We start from the raw sequence: 22,717 nt of genomic DNA on the forward strand, positions 1-22,717 counted from the left end.
GACAGGAGTGTTGTTGACCTGTTTTCCTGTTTTCTTTCAGCCAATGATGGGAACAGAGTGTTCTGCTTTCGGGAGTGTAGTTTTTCCTGTCTACAGGTCTTCAGCTGTTCCTGTGGGCCTGAAGAGTTCTTGTGTGTTCCTGTGAGTCAGAAATGTGGGCCAAATGTAGTCTCTTCTGGCTTCCCAGGCTTATCTGCCTCTCTGAAGGTTTAGCTCTCCCTCCCACGGTATTTGGGTGCAGAGAGCTGTTAATCCAGTCCCTTTAGGTTCCGGAGGTGTCTCGGGCACAGGTGGTCTGCAGCTCCAGTGCACCTATCTACCGTTTCCCAGAGGCCGTATACAGTTTCCTCTTGGGCCAGGGATGTGGGCAGGGGTGGGCAGTACTGGTGGTCTCTCCCGATTTGCCGTCTCAGGAGTATCCACCTGTCCGGGCAGTGAGCTCTCTCTCCCACGGGGTTCGGGAGCAGTGAGCTGAGGGCAGGGCTCAGCGAAGTTTGGAATCCAGCTAAAAACCGGAAGTGTCTGGTCGTAGAGGAATTTTGCCTTTGTATTTCCTGAGACCACCGGTCAGGTCGTTTGGAGCAGAAAGGTTGGTCTTACCTGTGGTCCCGAGGCTCAAGTTTGCTTTGGGGTGTTGCTTATGAGCTCTCCACTAGGGCAGCAACCAGGAAGGCCTGCGCCACCCTTTCTGGGAGCCCCGTGCACCGAGGTCCCAGATGGCGTTTGGTGTTTTCCTCTGGCGTCAGAAATGTGGGCAGAGTATAGTCTCTTCTGGCTTCCCAGGCTTGTCTGTCTCTCTGAAGGTTTAGCTCTCCCTCCCATGGGATTTGGGTGCAGAGAGCTGTTAATCCAGTCCCTTTAGGTTCCAGTGGTGTCTCGGGCGCAGGGGGTCTGCAGCTTCAGTGCCAAAATATTCACTTTTTAAAAGCATTTTCTACATTTATTTGGGGGGGGCATGCAGCACTAAGGTCTCTCCTTCTAATATGTTGGTCCTGGAGACATATTAGGAAAAGATATAGGTACAAATATGCATGAAGTCATCATAATGAAATCCATGACTTTTCAGGAGGGGGACTCCATAATACCAATTTTTACCAATTTCTGTTATGGATTGCCCTGGTGCTGTTCATATTTTGATGCTAATTCTACTTCCCCAAGAAGAGCTACCTCGGATGAGGAGTGAACCACATACTCAGGTGACTTCATGTGACCCTTCTCCTCATTTTAACTTGTAACATGAAGGCTAGAGCTGGTGATTGGGCAGTGGAAGGGAAAGGTGGAGCAAAAGGTTTTAGATAAAGAGGGAGAGAAAGGAGGAGGGGGATAATGAGGAGGAGGAGAGAGAGGAAGACTGAATAGGAAGAGGTAGAAGGAAAACGGAGCTGAAGCACAAGTTATAAGGATCTCATAGCTGGGGAATAGAGTAGTGCTGTGGTAGATCTGCCCAATCTAGGCACGCAGCTTGTATTCATATTAATTGTGTTGTGTTTTCCTTGCATGGGCTTATTTGGGTCAGAGATTTACTGCAACGAACTTCTCCAAAAATTATCATCATAAACTTAAATATATAATTCAAGCCTATAAGATGTTTAGAACAAACAAGAAATATCTAGGGAGAGCCACAAGTACACCTTTGGACCCAGAAGGTGGTGGACCAGAGCTCTGTTCTGTAGCTCTGGGCAGGGGCGACAGCTCCCTGAAGTACATGATAAATTTTGTCCACATAGTGCTGGAATTACTCCTGGTTTCCTGTATAGGATTCTCAATATGGCTCAAGAGACTAGCAGCTTGTGCCTTAGGACCTTCTGGAAAGTAGGTCTGACGAGGGAGAATTTATAATTGACACTAAAACCATATTTCTTAAAAGAAACATTGCTGAACTGGATCTCACCAAAATTAAAATCTTCTTATTTGCTAAAAAAATAAGTCTTGTGTTGAAGATGAAAAAAAGTTGCAGCGAGGAAGGAAACTTTCCATTGCACATATTCAGTGATGGGCTATAATCTAGAATATTCAAAGAATTCTAAGCATAAAAGGAAAGTATCAAATACTCGCATTAGCAAGAGATTTACTGAAGTATCCACACAGTAGATAGCCTAGCAGAGGAAAACAGGTTCAAAATCACTACCTCACACAGAAAGTCAGGTAACATTGTAACAAATAAATACAGCAGGACTACTAAATGCTGGTGTGGATAATAAAGGTGACTCATTCATTGTCAGGTAGAAATGTAAAATGGCACATTCACTTTAGAAAGTGGGCAAGTTCTTTTAAAAGTTAAATATTAAATTGTTAACCTATTAATTACAGTCAGGAGATGGAATATCCAAGTTCAACACCTCTCCCCCAAATCTATCCATAAGTAATTACAAAGCTTTCTTTATTAAAGATGATGGGAAACAACTCATGTGCCCATCAATGGGCAGAGAGTGAAGCACATTCTAGACTGTAAAATACTGTCTCAGTATTAAGACAGGGAAAATTACAGACAAGCATTACTTTGTGGGATGTCCAGAGAATTATTTTAAATATTAAAAGCAATCTCAAAATGTTATACACTCTGTGATTCCATGTATAGAACATTCTTGAAATGATAGTTGTAGACACAGAATGTCAGAAAATGGCAAAAGTCAGTAAGAAAAGAAGGAAAGGTGAGTATTGAAGACAAAAACTTAACAATTATGATGGTGTATCCCCTAAGGAAATAGAAGAAGTCATTAAAAACCTCCCACCCAAAAGCTTAGGGGCAGATGGCTTTAGTGCAGAATTCTACCAGACTTTCAAAGAAGAGCTAATACCAACACTCCTCAAACTATCCCATAAAATATAAACAGAAGGAACATTGTCTAATTCATTCTATGAAACCACACTTACTCTGATACCTATACCACATGAAGACCCAACAAAGAAAGAGAACTTCAGACCAATTTTGCTAATGAATATTGATGCAAAAATGCTCAATAAAAGTCTAGCAAACCAAATCCAAGAACACATCAAAACCATCTTTCACCATGATCAAGTAGGATTCTTCCCAGAGACGCAAGGTTGGTTCAACATATGAAAATCCATTAACATATGTATATATGTTAACAGATTTCTTTGTGTATATATATATACATACACATACAAAGAAAACTATATAAACAAACTCAAAGAAAAATATTGCATGATCATCTCATTAGATGCTGAAAAAGCATTTGACAAAATACAATACCCCTTCATGTTAAAAGGATTTCACAGCTCATACTTAAACACAATAAAAGCAATATATAGCAAACCAACAGCCAATATCAAATTAAATGCAGAGAAACTTGAAGCAATCCCACTAAAATCAGGGATAACACAAGGATGCCCACTCTCCACATTATCTATTTAATATAGTACTTGAAGTTCTAGCCGGAGCAATCAGACTAGAAAAGGAGGTCAAGGGGATAAAAATTGGCAAAGAGGAAGTCAAGGTATCACTATTTGCAAAAGATATGATGGTATACATAAGTGACCCCAAAAATTCTACCAGAGAACTTCTATAGCTGATAAACAATTTCAGCAAACTGGTTGGATTATAAAATTAACTCAAATAAATCAGTAGCCTTCATTATATGGTAAAATAAAGGAAATGATAAATGGGCTGAGAAAGAAAATAGGGAAACAACACCCTTCACAATAGTAACAAATAATATATCTCAGGATAACTCTAACCAAACAATTGAAGATCTGTAAGACAAGAACTTCAAGTCTTCCAGGAAAGAAATTGAAGAAGGCTTCAGAAAGTGGAGAAATTTCCCATGCTCATGGATTGGTAGAAGAAACATAGTAAAAATGGCCATTCTACCAAAAGCAGTCTACAGATTCAATGTGATATCCATCAAAATTCCAACACAATTCTTCAAAGACATGAAAAGAGCAATTCTCAATTTCATATGGAAAAGCAAAAAACTCAGGATAGAGAAAACAATTCTTAACAATAAAAGAATTTCTGGGGGAATCATTATCCCTGAGCTCAAGCTGTACTACAAAGCAATACTGATACAAACTGCATGGTACTGGTACAGAGACAGACATGCTGGTCAATGGAATAGAATTGAAGACCCAGAAATAAACCCACACATTTACAGACACTAGATCTTCAGACACGATCTTTGACAAAGAGCCGAAAATATACAATGGGAAAAAGAAAGCACCTTCAATAAATGGTGCTGGTCTAACTAGCAGTCTGTATGTAAAAAAATGAAAATAGACCCATATATGTTACCTTGCACAAAGCTCAAGTCCAAGCAGATCAAGGACCTTAACATAAAACCAGATACACTGAATCTAATAGAAGAAGTAGTGGGAAAGAGCCTCGAACTCACTGGTACAGGGTGGGAGGGATTTCCTAAACAGAACTCTGATGGCTCAGGATCTATGATCAAGAATTGATAAATGGGACCTCATGAAACTAAAAAGCTTCTGTAAGGCAAAGGACATAGTCAATAGGATAAATCGACAAATTATAGTTTGGGAAAAAAATCTTCATTATCCCCACATCCAATAGAGGGCTAATAGTCAACATACATATAAAGAACTCAAGAAACTAACTTACAAAAAACCAAACAACCCAATCAAAAAGCAGGGATAGAACTAAACAGAGAATTCACAACAGAGGATTTTCAAGTGGCCAAGATCCACTTAAAGAAATGTTCAAAGTCCTTAGTCATCAGGGAAATGCAAATCAAAATGACCCTGAGATTTCACCTTACACCCCTCAGAATGGCTAAGATAAAAAATTCAGGTGGCAGCACATGTTGATGAGGATGTGGAGAAAGAGAAACACTCCTCTATTGCTGGCAGTATTGCAAACTGGTACAACCACTCTGGAAATCAATCTGGAGGTTACTCAGAAAATTGGAAATAGTTCTACCTAAAGAACCAGCTATACCATTTTTGGGACTATGCCCAAAAATATGCCCCACAATACCAAAAGGGCACATGTTCCACTAAGTTCATGGTGGCCTTATTTGTGATAGCCAGAATCTGGAAACAACACAGATATCCCACGACAGAAGAATGGGTACAGAAAATGTGGTTCATTTACACAATGACATACTATTCGTCTATTAAGAACAAGGATATCATGAGTTTTTCAGGCAAATGGATGGAACCAGAAAATATCATCCTGAGTGAGGTAACTCAGACTCAAAAGGACATGCATGGTATGTACTCACTAATAAGTGAATATTACCCAAAAAAGTACAGAACACCCAGTATACAGTCCACAGAACTCAAGGAGGAACAAGCAAATGGGCCCAAGTGAGGATGCCTCCATCCCACTTGGGAGGGAGAAGAAAGCAATTACGGGGGTCAGAAGGAGGTAGGCACCTGGGAAGGAGAGGGAGGTGGAAGGAAAAAGGGGAATATGATCAGTTATTGGGGAGGGGAGAACAGGAGTGAAGCCCCAAGGGCTAGCAGAATGAATGGAAACAGCCAACCTCAGGAGGTGGGAGGTGGGGGGACCCTCTAGAATGTACCAGAAACCTGGGAGGTGAGATATACATTCAGGACTCAAGGGAGGGACTTTAGATAAAATGCCCAACATTGGGGAGAGGGAACTCGTAGAGTCCACCTCCAGTATATAGACAGAGCATCAAGTAGAGGGATGGGGTTGTCATTCTACAGTCTAAAAGAAATGCAGGGACAAAAATGGAGAAGAGACTGAGGGAAAGGAGGTCTAGTTACTGGCCTAAACTGGGATCTATCTCAAGGGGAGGCTCCAAGGTTTGACGCTATTACTAATACTATGATGTGCTTACACACAGGAGCCTAGCATGGCTGCCCTCCAAGAGGCCCAATAAGCAGCTGACTGAGACAGAAACACATACTTATACCCAACTACTGGACTGAAGTTGGGGACCCCTGTGGTTGAATGAGGGAAAGGCTAGAAGTTTTGGAGGAGGGTGACCCCATAGGAAGACCAGCAATCTCAACTAACCTGGACCCCCAAGATCTCTCAGTCACTGAGTCACTAAGCAGGCAGCATACACTAGCTGTTCTGAGGCACCTGACACATATACAGCAGAGGACTGCCTGGTCTGGCCTCAGTGAGAGAAGATACACCTATCCCTGGAGAGACTTGAAGCCCCAGGGAATGAGAAGGCCCAGCAGTGTGAGGTGGGGTGAGGGGGTGGGGACATCCTCTTGGAGATGGAGGAGGGGGGATGAGATGAGGAAATGTGGGAGGGCAGACCAGGAAGGGGATAATGACTAGACTATAAAAAAAGATTTAAAATTATTTAAAAAATTATGATAGCAGCCCAGAATCATAAAATTATTTTTGCTGGTACTTTATGACTGCAATTTTGCTACTGTTATAAATTATAATATACATATGTTTTCTAATGGTCTTAGGCGAACCCTGTGAGAAGCTGACTCAACCCCCCCAAAGGAGTCCTGATCCATGGGGTTGAGAACTGCTGGTTTAGAACAACCCACTCCTGGAGATGTAACCTGAAGAAATATCTACATGTCATCTGCATTGAGCAAACAGAGAATCAGAGAATTGTATTTATAACACGAGATTAGAAACATATAGAAGCTTCTTCTCAAGAACCATTGAATAAAGAGTGATAAGCTCTGGTATATTTTGAAAAACTTCATCTGCTGTAGTAGGCTTATGGAATATTCTTCAAAGGCTCAGGCATTGAGGGTGTGGTCCCAAGCTGGTAGAAAGGTACTACAGAAGACTGAAATTTAGAATGTGAACCTAGCAGGAGTGTGTAGGTCCATGATGCCATGCCCTTGAAGGATACCCTAAAATCTAGCTCCTTTTCATTCTTCTTGCTTCCAAAATACCACAGGGTATACAGTTTTGCTCCATATTGTTAGCACATCGTGGCCATGGTACCTAGATACTCTAAACTGAAGCCTCAAAAGTCATGGACCAAAATAAAATATTCTTCCTTGTAAATTGTTAATCATGGATATTTTGCCCCAAGAATGGAAAATTAATGCAATACCCTCACATACGATACAGACTTGCAATGAGTGGACAATGCAACAGGAGGATCAAGGATCTAGGGAATGTGTTCATCTTCAAGATGTGCCTTTAACAAAAACCTCATTTGCCCAGCTCTGGAGGCTGGAATCTTCGATCCTGGGGTGTTTCAGTAATTGAGCACTGGTTGCTTATCAGTTTGCAGAGGAAAGAAACTCTTCTTTTGGGGGTTGCATGGGGGAACCGACATACAAAAGGCCTCATCTCTAAATACATTGTATATGAAAATATAGATTTGGGTAACAAAAACTCTATTGAGCACAATGCAATGCAGTTGAGAAGGAAAAAAATCAAAGTTCAAAATAATGTATAAAGTCAGATAACTATGTATAAAAGGAGTAAGATATTAGTAAAAGTATTTGTCTCGGTTATGTTTATATAATAAATGCTGAAAAGACACTCAGAAACTAGTCAATGCCATTTCTTGTTCATTTATCCGGAAGAGTGGATAAATGGAACTGAGTAAAGGAAGAACTTTTCAAGTTATAAATTGATACACAGTTTTATTCTTTAAAGCATGAATGTGTTAACTCCTTGTAAAATTGATTAAAAGAAAAATCATTGCTTCCAACTTGCCTTGTTCTCACTTACCCCTCCGAGCAGCTGAACTCTATGTTTGAGCCTACCAAAAGGTCAGACAGGATTTCTATTTTCCCATTGACCAACTCGCCTGGGTTTTTGCACCGTTTCCCTGGAGGAAAATTAAACTGGTGATTAGTGGTTAGAAATAAGAGATATAAAATTGAGGGAGGGAGATACTTAATTTTGGAAATCCAGTTGGATTTTCTCAAAGAACGTGAAATAGGATGACCAAATGACTCATCCATACCTAGGCATATATCCAAAGCATTTTCTTTTCTTTCTTTCTTTCTTTCTTTCTTTTTTTTTTTTTTTGTAATAAACATGAGGTTTATTGACAGGAACCAGTGCACTGGGGTCGAGACTCATATTCCATGCAGGGGCAGTGGAGTTCGACCCCGAGAGGCTGGGAGAAAGGGTATTTAAAGGGAGAAACCACAACCCAAGGGGGCAGGGGTGGTGTCATTGGAAATTCACAAGAATACCAGTGAAAAATCACAAGGAGAAACTCACAGTTTCTCAAGATTGTTCTCTAAGATTTTAATCTAACTTTATGGTCAGCTAGTACAGGTAGAGGGCAGGGTCTGGAATTTGAGGTATTTAGGGCTTTTTTAAACTTCTGACTTTTTAGCTGCTTTTTTTTATTCTTTCATTCCCCACTTCGTCTAGTGGCTAGTTCTAATCATAGAACTAAATTTTAGTATCTTTATAATATTGGCTTTCCTGTCCTCCTAAAGCATGATACTGTTGGCATAACATCAAAATCTGAACAGTACTCACTCTTTCTCTAATGAAGGTATATAGTTTCTCCAAAGCACTTTATATCTAACTACAGAAACACTTGCACAACTACATTTACTTCCTCTCTATTTACAGTAGCAACAAAACAGAATCAACCTAGATATCTATCAACTGATGAGGAGATAATGGAAGTGTGGTACAAAAACACCAAGAAATATTACTCAGCTGTATGGGAAATGAAGTCATGACACTTATGCTTCAATGGATAGAACTGGGGGGAAAAATCATACTGAGTTAAGTCACTCCAGTCTCCCAAAGACAAACAATGCATATCTTCTCTCAGATGCGGGTGCTAACTTCAGATCTTCTACCTTGTCTGTTTAGTCTGAAGTGCGTGTGGAAGCCAGAAAACCAGAAAAAGGTCACTGGGGAATGCATTTAGGAGGGGTGGTAATAGAAGATAGGTGATGGGGTTGGGGATTTAGCTCAGTGGTAGAGCGCTTGCCTAGGAAGCACAAGGCCCTGGGTTTGGTCCCCAGCTCCGAAAAAAAGAACCAAAAAAAAAAAAAATAGGTGATTAGGTGATGAAAAAGGCGGGATAATAGGAAAAGAAAGGTTCAAGTACCGAGTGAGTGATGAGAGCGGGGAGGAGCTTAATCAAAGTGACGTGTGCATGAAGAAGGCAAACCTATGATCTTCAACCCAAGTGAAAATATAATCAACATACGTGACAAGCCAGAACAGGTATGCTGGGAGCTAAAGGTTAAAGTAGGGATGGTGACAAGCAGGTAGGGAAAGGAGAGATAAAGAATGGGCTAACCATACCTAAGGATGTATGGAGAACCCTTACAGCATCCCACTAATTTGGAAGCGAGTATAATTTTTAAAGTCATGTGAACAGAATTACCCCAAATGGATGAGCAATGCTGCTCCCAGAACTCATGGGTGACTAAGTCAACATCTCAATTCCAAACTCAGGGGGTTGTTGGTCAGAGCCATATTTGCTCTTGGTTGCCCATGACCATAGTAGGTAAGAACTTATTGCTAAAGACACCACACACATTGGCTACCGGATATAAAACAAATCTCAAACAAATAAGGAAACTTGCTGTTGGCTACCTTCATGGTGCCAGATGTGCTATATAGGCTACTGGGAGAGAAAAGACATCAGTGGTGTTACCCAGTGCTAGATTCTACATGTTGTAGTACTTGACCTCTGAGATAAGGCTTGGCCACTGGTATAATAATAGCATGGTTGCCATGGAATGATCTGGATAAAGTGTGTCTAAGGCCTCTTTCTCAGAAGAGAATTCATTCCTGGTACTCTAAACCTGATCAAAAGTCTATGGCTATAGAGGTCATAGGTCCTAGGATTGAACCGACTGTTGTTGTTTGGTCATGTTATCAAACTGCTTTCTAAATATTCATGTTTATACCTATAAACCTAAGCTATTCCTGAATTTTGTCATAGGAGCTCCTTAATACAGAGGATAGTGATCAATGCAGAGATTCATAGCTGTTCAAAGTGTTAAGAATAGTGAGTGTGGGTACTCAGTGATGGATAGATCATTTATATCAAAGCAGACCCATCAAAGCTTGGGGAACATCAGCAAAGAAAGGGCAGAAAGAATGTCAGAACTGGAGGACAGGGAGGAGGGCCGAGAAATTTGTCCTCTGGTCATGACAGCTGTTGCACACCCAGACTCATAACAGTTATGGCAACCTTCATGAGATGAAGACAATTAAAAATTCCAGTATAGAGTTGGAAAGGAGCTCTCTATTCTCCCTCTTAGCTGAGGCAGTTGATGGCTACTAAGAAAAGGAAAATAATTTTTCTTTGGGTGGTGTCTACTGGTAAGTTCTCGTGCCCCCCAGTCCATGGCCCCAAACACATGCACACACAGATAGCAGTAACTGGACTCCATGGGTTACAGAAAGTGAAGAGATGACAAGTTGTGGGAGGGAGAAAGGCATGAGAGGAAAGGACTGGGCAGATGCGACTAAGATATTGTGTATCTCTATACAAAATTTAAAGAATAAAATAAAGGTAAAAGGCCACTTAATTCATTTCAACTTCTGCTTCCAGATAGCTCTGTGGTATATTCAAATTCTTGGGTTTTGTCCTGATTCATTGAATAGTTATTTTGAGGAAAAATAAAAATAAATACATTACCAATTTTTGTGAAATACTTTAAAAAGAAAAAAAAAGCCTGTACTTGATTTCATTTAGTTGATTAATATAATATGGAACATAATATACTGGTTAACTTTATACATGAATATGTAAAATCTTTACCTTTGGTCACAGACAGAAGAAAATAGAAAACAAATTTTAAATCCTCACTGTTACAAAAATAGGATATGATACATTGCTGAATGTCTTTCTCCAAATATTGTAGTCAATTCTAATTCTTTAAAATACTTGTTTTATGAATTTCTGTGCACAGTGCACACAACAATGCATGTGGAAGCTGAGAGACGACATCAAAGTCCTAGGAGCTAACATTACAGGCATTAACTGAACACGCATACTGGTTCTGGGGTTCAAGTCTGCTCCTTTCAACTGCTGAGCCACCTCTCCCACCCCAAGTAGTATTAATTTTTAATACAAAATTATTCAAATGTTTTCTTTAGACTTGAGTAATTTACTACATTTCTATGAGAATTTTTGAGAAGAAAAATTACAGAGGAGAATACATGTTGATACTCACTGGCACAAAAAGTAGTATACACCCATGAACCATTCTCATCACAAGTAATATGGCTTGAATTGGTTCTCTTGAAGCCATGATGGCAGGTATATTTCAGAACAGCTCCAGGTGGGAAGGATACCTCATCTAACTGGCTGATTGGAGAAGCGAACGGTAAACTGGGTGGAGGTCCACAGTCACCTGGATACCAAATTACAAGGAACACCACAAGCTGTACCTTGAGAGACAGAATCTTAAAATTTGAGTAGTAAGGTTTACTGAGCATGGAGCATGTGTCTTTCCCATCATGACTCTCAGTACCCCAAATCTCAATGAACTCAATAGACGATCATTAATGTATGTGCTCTGGCAATAACAACAACAACAATGGCATAGAAATTTCACTTACCCTCTTCTAGTTAGTAAAATATGTCAATTTCATTATTTTATCATTGATCACATCTGCCTACTTGAAATATAGTCATATGTCCTGCCAAAAATCTTTTTTTGTTTTTTTAAAGCATATTTCCTTATGCAAGATTAGCTGTCTCGGAAGACAGGATAGAAAGGAGCATTTCATTTATGTTCACTTGGAGCTTTTCAAATTTGTATACATCGTCTGTCTTAAAAGACCTTTCAAAATCTTCACAATGTTCTTACTCCATTGAATCCTTTGGGGAGAAAGTCTTAATCCTACTTTCCTAGTAATAATTAAATAAAGAACTAAATACCTTCCGCATGACCCAGTGGAACTGTCTGCATCTATTCTACATAATTACTTAAACAGTGGGGAGTTGTCACAGTCAGACAGACAGATAACACATATTTATTCCTGGTCAGAGTTGCTTTGAATTTAGATTATTTGCAAATCCTTGCACAGGCTATTCTAAAAGAATATCAAAAGCACCTAGAAAACCATCTTTTGTCAAAAGTAGAGCAAATTTTCCTGAATCTCCAGCCATCTAATATATCCTATGATGTGAAAAAGGATAGCCACTGGACATTGCTTAAAGCTTGCATGTGATGGACTCATGATAGGGTGACATATGGCTTATCTTCCCCCAATTACTTACCAAGAACAGGAGCCATCAGAACAGTGGCCAGGGTCACTTGGAACAGTGTTGAATGAGAGGTTTTCCACAGCTCATGCAAGGACCAGGCTGTCATTATCCCTTTTCTGTGGAGGACAGAACTCTCGGTGAGTGTATCTGAATCTTGTGGAGAATACATGTTTTGATGCCTTTCCAATATGTTTCTGCCAAGAAAACTCAATAGTCATTGGTCTTGTGCTTTTCATCACACACACACACACACACACACACACACACACACACACACACACACACCTCCCAAACAAAACAAACCATAGGAACTATCTCCAAAGATATTATAATTGCATATATAAAAATATATTAAATCAAATGTTTACAATACATGATAGCTTTTTTTAAAAGATTTATTTATTGTATATAAGTACACTATTGCCATCTTCAGACACACCAGAAGAGGGCATCGGATCTCATTACGGATGGTTGTGAGCCACCATGTGGTTGCTGGGATTTGAACTCAGGACCTCAGGAAGAGCAGCCGATACTCTTAACCACTGAGCCATCTCTCCAGCCCATGATAGCTTTTTTTGGCATAACATATACCAGGAACTTACTCAGAAGACCAACTAATTCCGTATGGAGATAGGAATGGGCATTCCAGAAGTGGTTTCCTATGTAGTAAGTGTTGCTGTCAACTCCAAAGTGATAGGTAGAGTGGTAGGTTTCATTTATATTAAAAGTGAAAATCAAGAGTAGATCTAACATTAACAGTGAGAAATAAGATCTTCTCTAGTCACGACTTTGATTAGTTTAGAAGGTATGAATTTTACTAGGAAGATGATTGGTTAGAGACAGATTAGAAGTAGATTTGATGGGATGTTCAGTACCAAGATTAGACGTTTGTCCTCAGGGAATGGAGAGGGCCACCTTTGTGTTGGTTTTGAGTGACATGATTATTATAATTTTCTAAGATGGCATGTGACTTCATAAGATGGTAGTATCAGAGAGAGAGAGAGAGAGAGAGAGAGAGAGAGAGAGAGAGAGAGAGAGGACAGAGAGGTTTATTTAAAACATACATGCAGTGAGCATCAACACACCCAGGTTAATAAAACAAAACTACCTGATATATAGGCACACATAATAACTTCACATAATGTTAGTAGTGATTCAATACAATTCTCATGAATAGCTACCTATACAATGAACAATGGAGAAATATCAGAGTAGTCCCACTCCACAATTCTGCCTGCCTACCAGTAGGTCTGCTATAACCTGAGAGACATACAGATGAGATCCTCTTCTGCCCCAATTTCCTAACCTGCTGGTATCCTAGCAAGCCCAGTAGTCATGAGCTCTGCTTTTCCCTGTCATAGCTCCACCTCCCTTCAGTTTGAACCTACACCTGCAGTTGCAGGCTGGCTCCCCATGCCCCACCTCATAGCTCCACCTGCCTCCTAGGAGGCTTGCTCCAACTCAGGACACTCAGGTCAGCCAACACCAGAGACAATGAGAGGGTGAAAGGCAAGCACAAGAACCTAATCACTAAAAGCAAATGCAATATGGCAGCATCAGAACCCAGCTCTCCTACTGAAGCAAGCCCTGGATAGCTTCACACACCTGAAGAGCAAGAATGTGACTTTAAACCCCATCTCATGAAGATGATAGAAGCCTTTAAAGAGGATATAAATAATTCCCTTAAAGAAATACAGGTAAAAACAAACAGGTAGAAGCCTTTAAGAAAGAGACAAATAAATCTCTTAAAAAGATAAGGACAATACAATCAAACAGGCAAAGGAAATTAATAAAATGATCCAAGACCTAAAAATAGAAAGAGAAATAATAAAGAAAATACAAATGGAGGCAACCTAGGAAATGGAAAACCTAGGAAAGAGAAAAGGAACTACAGACATAAGCATCAGCAACAGAATACAGGAGATGAAAGAGAGAATCTCAGGCATGGAAGATACCATGGAAGAAATTGATACATTGGTCAAGGAAAATGTCACATGTGAAAAGTTCCTAACTCAAAACATCCAGGAAATCTGGGACACCATGAAAAGACCAAACCTAAGAATAAGAGGAATAGAAAAGGGTGAAGATTCTAAGTTCAAAAGGCCAGAAGACATAAATCAAAATCATAGAAGAAAACTTCCTTAACCTAAAGAAAGACGCCTATAGATGTAAAAGAAGTCTACATATCAAATAGATTGAACTAGAAAATAAAATCCTTCAGTCTCATAATAATCAAAACACTAAATGTATAGAGGAAAGCAAGAATATTAAAAGCTACAAGGCAAAACGGTCAAGTAAGATGTAGAGGCAGACATAGAATTATACACGACTTCTCAACAGACTCTAAAAGCCAAAAGGGCCTGTATAGATGTCTTCCAGACCCTAAGGAACCACAAATTTCATCTCCAACTACTATACCTAGCAAAACTTTGAATCACCATAGATGGAGAAACCAAGATATTCCATGACAAAACCAAATTTAAACAGTGTCTTTCTACTAATCTGGCCCTACAGAGGATACTAGAAGGAAAACTCCAACATAAAGAGTGTAAGGGAAAGGTGACAGGGAGGGGAAGAGGGTAACATGATCAGATATTGGGGTGGGTGGGGAACAGGACTGAAGCCCTGAGGGCCAGCAGAAAGAATTGAAACAGGCAACTTCGGGAGGTAGGAGGTAGAGGAGAGGCATCTAGAATGTACCAGAAACCTGGGAGGTGTGAGACTCTCAGGACTCAGGGACTCTCATGACCTTAGATGAAATGCCCTACAGTGGGGAGAGGGAACTTGTAGAGTCCACCTCCAGTAAAACAGCAGGGCATCAAGTGGAGGAATGGGGTTACCATCCCACAGTTAAAAACACTGACCCAGAATTGTTTCTATCTGAAAGAACTACAGGGATGGAAATGGAGAAGAGCCTGAGGAAAAAAAAAAAGTCCAGCCCAAAGTGGGATCCATCACACGGGGAGGCCCCAAGGCCTGACACTGTTACTGAGGCTATGGTGTGCTTACAAACAGGAACTTATTGTGACTGCCGTCCTCTGAAATACCCAACAAGCAGCTTAAAAAGTCAGATGCAGATATTTGCACCCAGCCAATGAACAGAAGCCGCTGACTCCGTGGTTAAATCAGGGAAAAGCTGGGGGAAGCTGAGGAGGAGGGCAACCCTGTAGGAGGAGGACCAGCAGTCTCAATTAACCTGGACCCCTGAGATCTCTCAGACATTGAGCCACCAACCAGGCAGCACACACCTGCTGAGATGAGACCCCCCACACATATATAGCAGAGCACTGCTGGGTCTGGACTCAGTCAGAGAAGAGGCACCTAACCCTCAAAAGACTTAGGGCTCCAAGAAGTGGGGAGGTCTGGTAGGGTTGTGGGGAGGTGGGGACATCCTCTGGAGACTGGGGGAGGGTGGGATGGGAAACAGTTGGAAGGTGAACTGGGAGGGGGCTAAAACCTGGACTATAAAAAAAGATTAAAGAATAAAAAAACAAAGTGGTGTAACTGCATTCATAATACAATAAATTAGTCATATCACAGGAAAACAAAAAGGAGTATCACACACAACACGTGCACACACACAAACTTTCAACATTAAAATAACAGGAACTATCAATCATTGATCAATATTATCTCTCATCATCAATGGACTCAACAAACCACTAAAAAGACGCAGGCTAACAGAGTGGATTCATAAATAGGGACCATCATTCTGCTGCATTCAAGACACACATCAGCAACAAAGATAGACACTACCTCAGAATAAAGGGCTGGGAAAATGTTTTAAAAGCAAACACCCAAAACTCAAGCTGAAGTAGTCATTCTAATGTCTAATTTAATAGACTTTCAACCAAAAGTTATCAAAAAAGATGAGGAAGGGACACTTCATATTCATCAAAGGAAAATTTCACCAAGATGATATCTCAAATTAGAACATCTATGCCCCAAACACAAGGATACACACATTCATAAAAGACATGTTACTAAAGCTGAAATCACATATTGAACCCCACACAATTATAATGGGAGACTTTAATACTCTACTCTCTCCAATGGACAGCTCATTGAAACAGAAATTAAACAGAGAAACACTGGAGCTAACAGATGTTATGAACTAAATGGATTTAACAGAAGAATGGATAAAAAAAGTGATTTATTTACACAGCAGAATACTACTCAGATATTAAAAACAAAGACATTATAAATTTTGCAAGCAAATGGATGGAACTTGAAAATATCATTCAGAATGAGGTAACCCATACCCAAAAGCACATGCATGGTATGTACTCACTGATAAGTAGGCATTAGCCATAAAGTACAGAATACCCATGATAAATCCCACACACCCAAAGAAGTTAAACAAGAAGGAAGGCCCAAGTGAAAATAAATTACATTTAGAAAGAGGAACAAACTAGTCACAGGAGGCAGATGGAGGGAGGGATCTGGGTGGAAGAGGGAAGGAGGGGGAAATAGGAGGGCAAGTGTGTAGAGACAGAGGAGGGGACCAGGAGAATGAATGAAAGGCTGCAGCTCCCAAGGGGTGTGGAGGAAATCTTTAGGAAGTCCCAGAGACTTGAGGTTGGGGAGGCACCCAGGAGTCAATGTGGTGACCTTAGCCAAGATGCATAACAGTGTGGACATGAAACCTGAAGAGGCCACCTACTGTAGCCTGGCAGGACCCCCGAGGAAGGGAGAAGAACACCAACTATCTTAGTCAGGGTCTCTATTCCTGCACAAAACATCATGACCAAGAAGCAAGTTGGGGAGGAAAGGGTTTATTCAGCTTACACTTCCACATTGCTGTTCATCACCAAAGGAAGCCAGGACTGGAACTCAAGCAGGTCAGGAGGCAGGAGCTGATGCAGAGGCCATGAAGGGGTTCTGTTTACTGTCTTGCTTCCCCTGGCTTGCTCAACCTGCTTTCTTATAGAACCCAAGACTACCAGGGATGGCACCACCCATAATGAGCCCTCCCACCCTTGATTACTAATTGAGAAAATGCCTTACAGCTGGATCTCAGGAAGGCATTTCCTCAAGGAAAGCTCCTTTATCTGTGATAACCCCAGCTTGTTTCAAGTTGACACACAAAACCAGCCGGAGCACCAACCCACCTATAAAACTTTCAGCCCAAAATTTGTCCCATCCAAATGAAATACAGGGACAAAGATGGCGCAGAGACTGAAGGAAAGGCTAACCAGTAAGTGGCTCGACTTGAAACCTATCCCATGGGCAAGCACCAATCCCTGGTGTTACTAATGATACTCTGTTATGCTTGCAGACAGGAGCCTAGCATACCTGTCCTCTGAGAGTCTCTACCCATCAGCTGACTGAAACAGACACAGCTACCCACATCCAACCAGTGGAAAGAGATCAGGAACTCTTATGGAAGAGTTGGAGGAAGGATTGAAGGCCATGAAGGAGATGAGAACCCCACAGGAGGACCAATAGTGTCAACTAACCTGGACCTCTGGGAGCTTTCAGAGACTGAGCCAACAACCAAAGAGCATACAGGGGCTAGAATGAGGGCCCTGGCAAAAATATAGCAGACTTGCAGCTCAGTTTCCATGTAGGCACCCCAACAACAGAGGGCTCTCCTTAAAGCTGTAACCTGACTGTGGTGTCTGTCTCCCTACAGGGCTCCCTTGTCTGGCACACCACAGACTGCTTGCACATGTTCCTTTGTGGCACTACTCACCATTACTTAGTTATGGGAAGAAAATGTGCTATGTGTGGATAGTGGAGTTTTATTAGGCCCCAAAGAAAAATGGAGTTATGTCCTTTCCTGGAAATGGATGGAACTGGAGATCCTCGTGTTAAGACAAACACCACTCATCTTCTCTCACACCTGGCTCCTAAACTTTATATGCAATTATGTAGATAATACCAAACTAAAAGGAAGGCTACTTGGGCAAAGGAAGGGGAGCAGTGGGAGGTCAGAGGAGAAAGCAAGAGTCGGAAATGGAGCTTGAATGTGTCGAGGCATATAGAGTGCTTCAATGAAGATGTCTTGTTGAAGTGCATCCTCCTGCATGACAAACATATACTTGGGTCTCACTAGGGCACAGTCTCATTAGAGATGTCTCCTCTTGCAACGCATGACAACTGATAGGGAGAGCCCCAACTGGGCAACACTGAGCGAGAGACCTTGAGGCAGTCCTAGACAAGATGTCTTCCTCAAATCTCTTCCCTCAGGAAACTAGACAGAATAGGAGACAGACATCTGTAAGAGCCACAAAGGATGGATGTTACCATGGAAACTGTCTTCTGGACACAGCAGGACAAATGCACACATGAACTAACTCACAAGAACTGTGGCAGTGTGCACAAGGCCTGCACCAGTTCAAGCCAAACAGGAACCCAGAGCTGAGGCAGGGAAGTAGACACGATCTCTTCTACCCAAGACAAGAAGCTATCTCCAATGACAATCCTTTGTAAAGGAAAAATTAGTTATTTCCAGAGGTGTCTCACTGGATATATATAAGCCACATTTAAGGGCAGGTCATATGCTTTGGGCTTTTTGTTTCATTTTAATCTTACTGGTAATTTGCTTGTGTATTATGCTTTCTGATTTTGTGGGGTTTGTGGGTTTTGGGGTGTATGTGTGTGTGTGTCTGTATGCATGCGCGCGCACATGCATGTGTTTTGTGCTTTTTCTTTCTCTTTTTCAACGCTGATTTTTTTGGGGGGGCACTTTGTTTGTTAAAGAGAGAATGAAGGCTCAGAGCCAGATGGGTAGGGAGGTAGATAATCTGGGAGAAGATGAGGAGTTGAAATGATGATCAGAATATATTGTATGAAAAATGTTAGTTTTAATTAAAACAACAGCAGAAGAGCTGGCAAGATGCTCAGAAGGTAAAGGTGCTTGCTGCCCAGCCCGATGACCTGAAGTTGACTCTCTGAACCCATACGGTGGAAGGAGAGAACCGACTCCTGCAAGTTTTCCTCTGGTCGCCATATGCACACTACAACACATGCCCCACCCCCAACCCAAGCGCAAGCGCAAGCGCAAGCGCAAGCGCAAGCGCAAGCGCAAGCGCAAGCGCAAGCGCAAGCGCAAGCGCAAGCGCGCGCACGCACGCACGCACGCACGCACGCACGCACACACACACACACACACACACACACACACACACACACACACACAGTGTCAATAACTAAGCATATATTTTAAAAGAAGACTATTTCGTAATTCTCCCACTAGGGAAACTAAAGTTGGAGAATGTCAGAGTGAGGTTGCCTGGGTTACCTGAGGAGAGTTTTCACCTGTTTTAAAGGTAGGCACATCTGTAAGAAGGTGACCTCTATAAGGAGGCGATGGATGGGAGAGAGGGGGCAGCATGAAGATCTCTGCCTTCTCTGAAGGGCTTGCAGCAGCTGGTTTAAGTCCTGACAGTAGACGGACGCCAGGCTTATCTGCTTAGCAGTCACATCCCTTGTTCACCGAAGCCCCGCGCTGAGACCACTGCCGAAGTGCTAGGCTCACAGGGGGCACTGTGCCTTCGGAGATGTTCTTCTCTTGGTATTGTAGTATTTTTTTTCTTTTATAAAACTGTAATTTTAGTTGTGTATGTCCGTTAGAATTTTCAAGAGGATTTAACATTGGTATCCTTTTTAAAGGACTCGGTATAATACCAAGAACACGCAAATATGTTTTTAAGTTAGAAAATATTTTGGAAGATAGTAACAGAACCGACATTAGAATTAGTTCTGCCAAAACCAGAACTCTTAGAAATCGAAACATCATTAGTATGATTTAAAATATAATAATGTGATTTAAAATATAATAATGAATGATTGTGTCACTAGGGCACTTTAGTTATGTATGTACACCCCAGTGGAAAGAAACACCCAAGAGCTGGTACCGGGTGGTCCTCTGAAAGAGCCTGATTATATGCAGAGCAGATGGACAGAACTGTCCTGCAATTTTTCCCTGGTTTTCCACTCTCTCTCTAGGAGGAAATCATGTGCTCCCACAGCCTTGTCTGACATCTGTAATTTTACACAGAACACTGGACTCAGTTAACAACGGTCTTATTCCGTCACTCCCTCCCACATGTGAGGATTGAGGAAAACTTGTCCACTTAAAGTATCTAGTTCTGTGAGGTTTGATATTTCACTGAATTGCAGGGTACTTTTCATCACATCCTCCAAAACTATGTTCTCACTAGTAAGCATTTCCTTTCTCTCTTCCCCAACCTAGCAGCTTATATGTTATATGCATTAAGTGGGCTTTTTTATATATTATACACATGTTATATATAATATATTATATACTGTATATTAAGTGGGTTGTTGATATGTTAAACTAAAGATGCCCTCTGGTGTCTCATTGTCCAACTAAAACTATATTTATAAATAAAAAAAATATGATATATTGAACCTGCAGTCTCAGTTTACTTTCCCTGTAGCTGGGATAACATACCCTAACAGCAACAACTTAAGCGGGAGAGAGTTTTTTTTAGCCCATGGTTTGAAAGTACAGCCTGCTAGGTGGGGAAGTGCTTACAGCTAGAGCTTGAGAAAATGGCTAAACTGTATCTGTTTTAGGTGTTTTTAGAGGCTATTTCCTAGAGGATTCCAGATCCTATCAAATTGATGCATTAACATTACCGTCATACCCACGAAACAGCACGGCTTGCCCTAATCTACACTAAACACACTCAGAACACTTAGACTACACTCGGACAAAACCATCTACCAAGCCTACCCAGTACTAGAAATCTCACACACACAAAGAGGGGGCATTTCGTAGACACCACAGGATGGAAACCATAAAACTCCACATCCCAAACCCCACTGGTAGCACAGTTCATCCCAAACCATTGGTCATTTCCCCTCCATTGGCCATGTTTGACTGGGAGCTGCAAGTTTCCACCACTGCTCAGTCTCCTAAGAGGCTGGTCCACTGGATATTGCTAACCCAGGAGAGGACCAGATTTCAAAACTCAAAGTATGTCTTCTATAGCGTGCATATCTAACAACAACAAGTTCTGAAAGTTATATGTCAATCTGTCATGTTGGAGATCATCTACAATATAAACAATGCTGCCATGAACACTTGTGTTCATCTCTCTGGGTGAACATGTTTTCCTAGGCATACATAGCTAGCCCAGAGACTCCTAGACCAGAGAGTTAGTTTGTCAACATTCTTAGTGATAGCAAACTGGTTTCCAAAGTTAATAATCATTTTACATTCATACCAATAACTCATGAAGATCCTAGTTTCTTGACCTTTCCCTCTAAGCTTGTGTTTACTATGTTTTTCTTGGTGGCGGTGGTGGTGTTAATTTGTTTGAGATGCAGTATCCCTGTTGCTATGAGCATGGTGTCTCCCTGCGAGTTTGATTGAAATTTCTCTAAGGAAAACCGATACAAATGATATTTGTATGCAGTTGTTTGCAGTTCATATGAATCAGTCTTTTAGAGAAATGTGCATTCAAATAGCTTCATTTTAAATTCAATTCACCGTCTTTATTGTTAACCTGTGAAAGTTATTATTTTTTGTGCCTTCCTTGTATTTATGGAGAAATGCTGTCTACTCTAAAGACTCAGTAGACCAAAGTGTCCTTAAATTTTCCTGACTTCCAGGCTCATTTCCCACACGCTGAAATTATTGGTGACAGACACCATGCCTGGTTTCCTAGTCATCCTTAACAGGATCTCTCTAGGCACAAGAGTATGCTTTTTTATTTTAATGTAGCCCAATTTTTCTCTTTTTTGTTGCTGCCTATTCAGGAAGTAACGATTGACTCTTGTGGCTTCTCATAGAAGCTTTACAGTCTACCTTTTACATTTAGGTCAAAAGTCTTTTGTTTATTTTTTATAGCAGGGGCATAAGGCTAATTCTGGAAAAGTAAGGGAGACACAGTGAAGACTAAACGTTCTCTTGAGGGATGGCATTGAGGGGGACAGGTATCCTCTTATCTCATCTGTCTTCTCTCTCAAAAGTCTATGGCCAATGGAGAGAGAAGCTTTTCAGTGTGGCTGGCTCCAACCTCCCCTGTGCTATGTGCTTCCCACTCTCTACCCCTTTTACTTACTGGGTAACTAGTATAATTTGGCATTTTCACCCCCATATGCAAGGAGTAGGTAAACAGACCACACAGTTGCCTTCACAATCAGAAAAAATGGTACCAGTCGTTTCTAATCTGCTATGCACCTTATTTCCTTGTTACTATTTCCCTAATTTTATACTCATCAGGGTGATCAAACTCTAGCCTTTCCCCCAAGGTAGTCTGAGTGTTTAGTAAATGACTGACCTGTAGGTATCTGAATAAGACGTAGGAAGACTCTAGTGTTGCCTTGGGATTTTTCCCCCCTCTCAGAATGAAGTGTCTTTGGTCACTGACATTCCTTGCCCCTCCCTGGAACAGAATTACCACAACATTCTTTCCTTTCAGGCAAATGTTCTGGTCAAAATCTGAAGTTCCAGTGGTGCAGTTAGTGGTTGGCTGAGCAAGTGGGGATGAGCTCAAGTAGAAACGGAGTCGGTCATAATTCTTGTAAAGGATTAACTGCAGGTCCTTCCTCTCAGCTAACCTTTCAAATGGGATAAAATATACTAGTGTTTGTTTTTGTCTTGCCTGCCCATGAGAGGCCACTGGGAGGGTGTTTCT

At 41.2% G+C, this 22,717-nt stretch overlaps 1 protein-coding gene across 4 annotated transcripts in view; it reads right to left on the minus strand.

Annotated features, from left to right (window-relative positions):
* Zp3r (zona pellucida 3 receptor) overlaps window positions 1–22,447 on the minus strand; it is a 47,921-nt gene extending 25,474 nt beyond the window's left edge. For 2 of the 4 annotated variants that reach the window (NM_001270845.1, NM_182815.2), the window contains exons 1-4: window positions 22,361–22,438; window positions 12,114–12,217; window positions 11,062–11,241; window positions 7,622–7,721 (exon numbers count right to left, since the gene is read on the minus strand). In NM_001270845.1, the coding sequence (NP_001257774.1) occupies window positions 7,622–7,721; window positions 11,062–11,241; window positions 12,114–12,207 (374 nt within the window). In that variant the 5' untranslated portion in view covers window positions 12,208–12,217; window positions 22,361–22,438. Of the gene's footprint in view, window positions 1–7,621; window positions 7,722–11,061; window positions 11,242–12,113; window positions 12,296–22,360 lie in introns of all 4 variants that reach the window. The other 2 variants (XM_087580116.1, NM_001270844.1) reach the window with 2 other exon arrangements.
* Between the last annotated feature and the right edge of the window lie 270 nt (window positions 22,448–22,717).

This window comes from Rattus norvegicus, chromosome 13, assembly GCF_021556685.1.
Source record: "Rattus norvegicus strain SHRSP/BbbUtx chromosome 13, alternate assembly SHRSP_T2T, whole genome shotgun sequence".
NCBI lineage: Eukaryota > Metazoa > Chordata > Mammalia > Rodentia > Muridae > Rattus > Rattus norvegicus.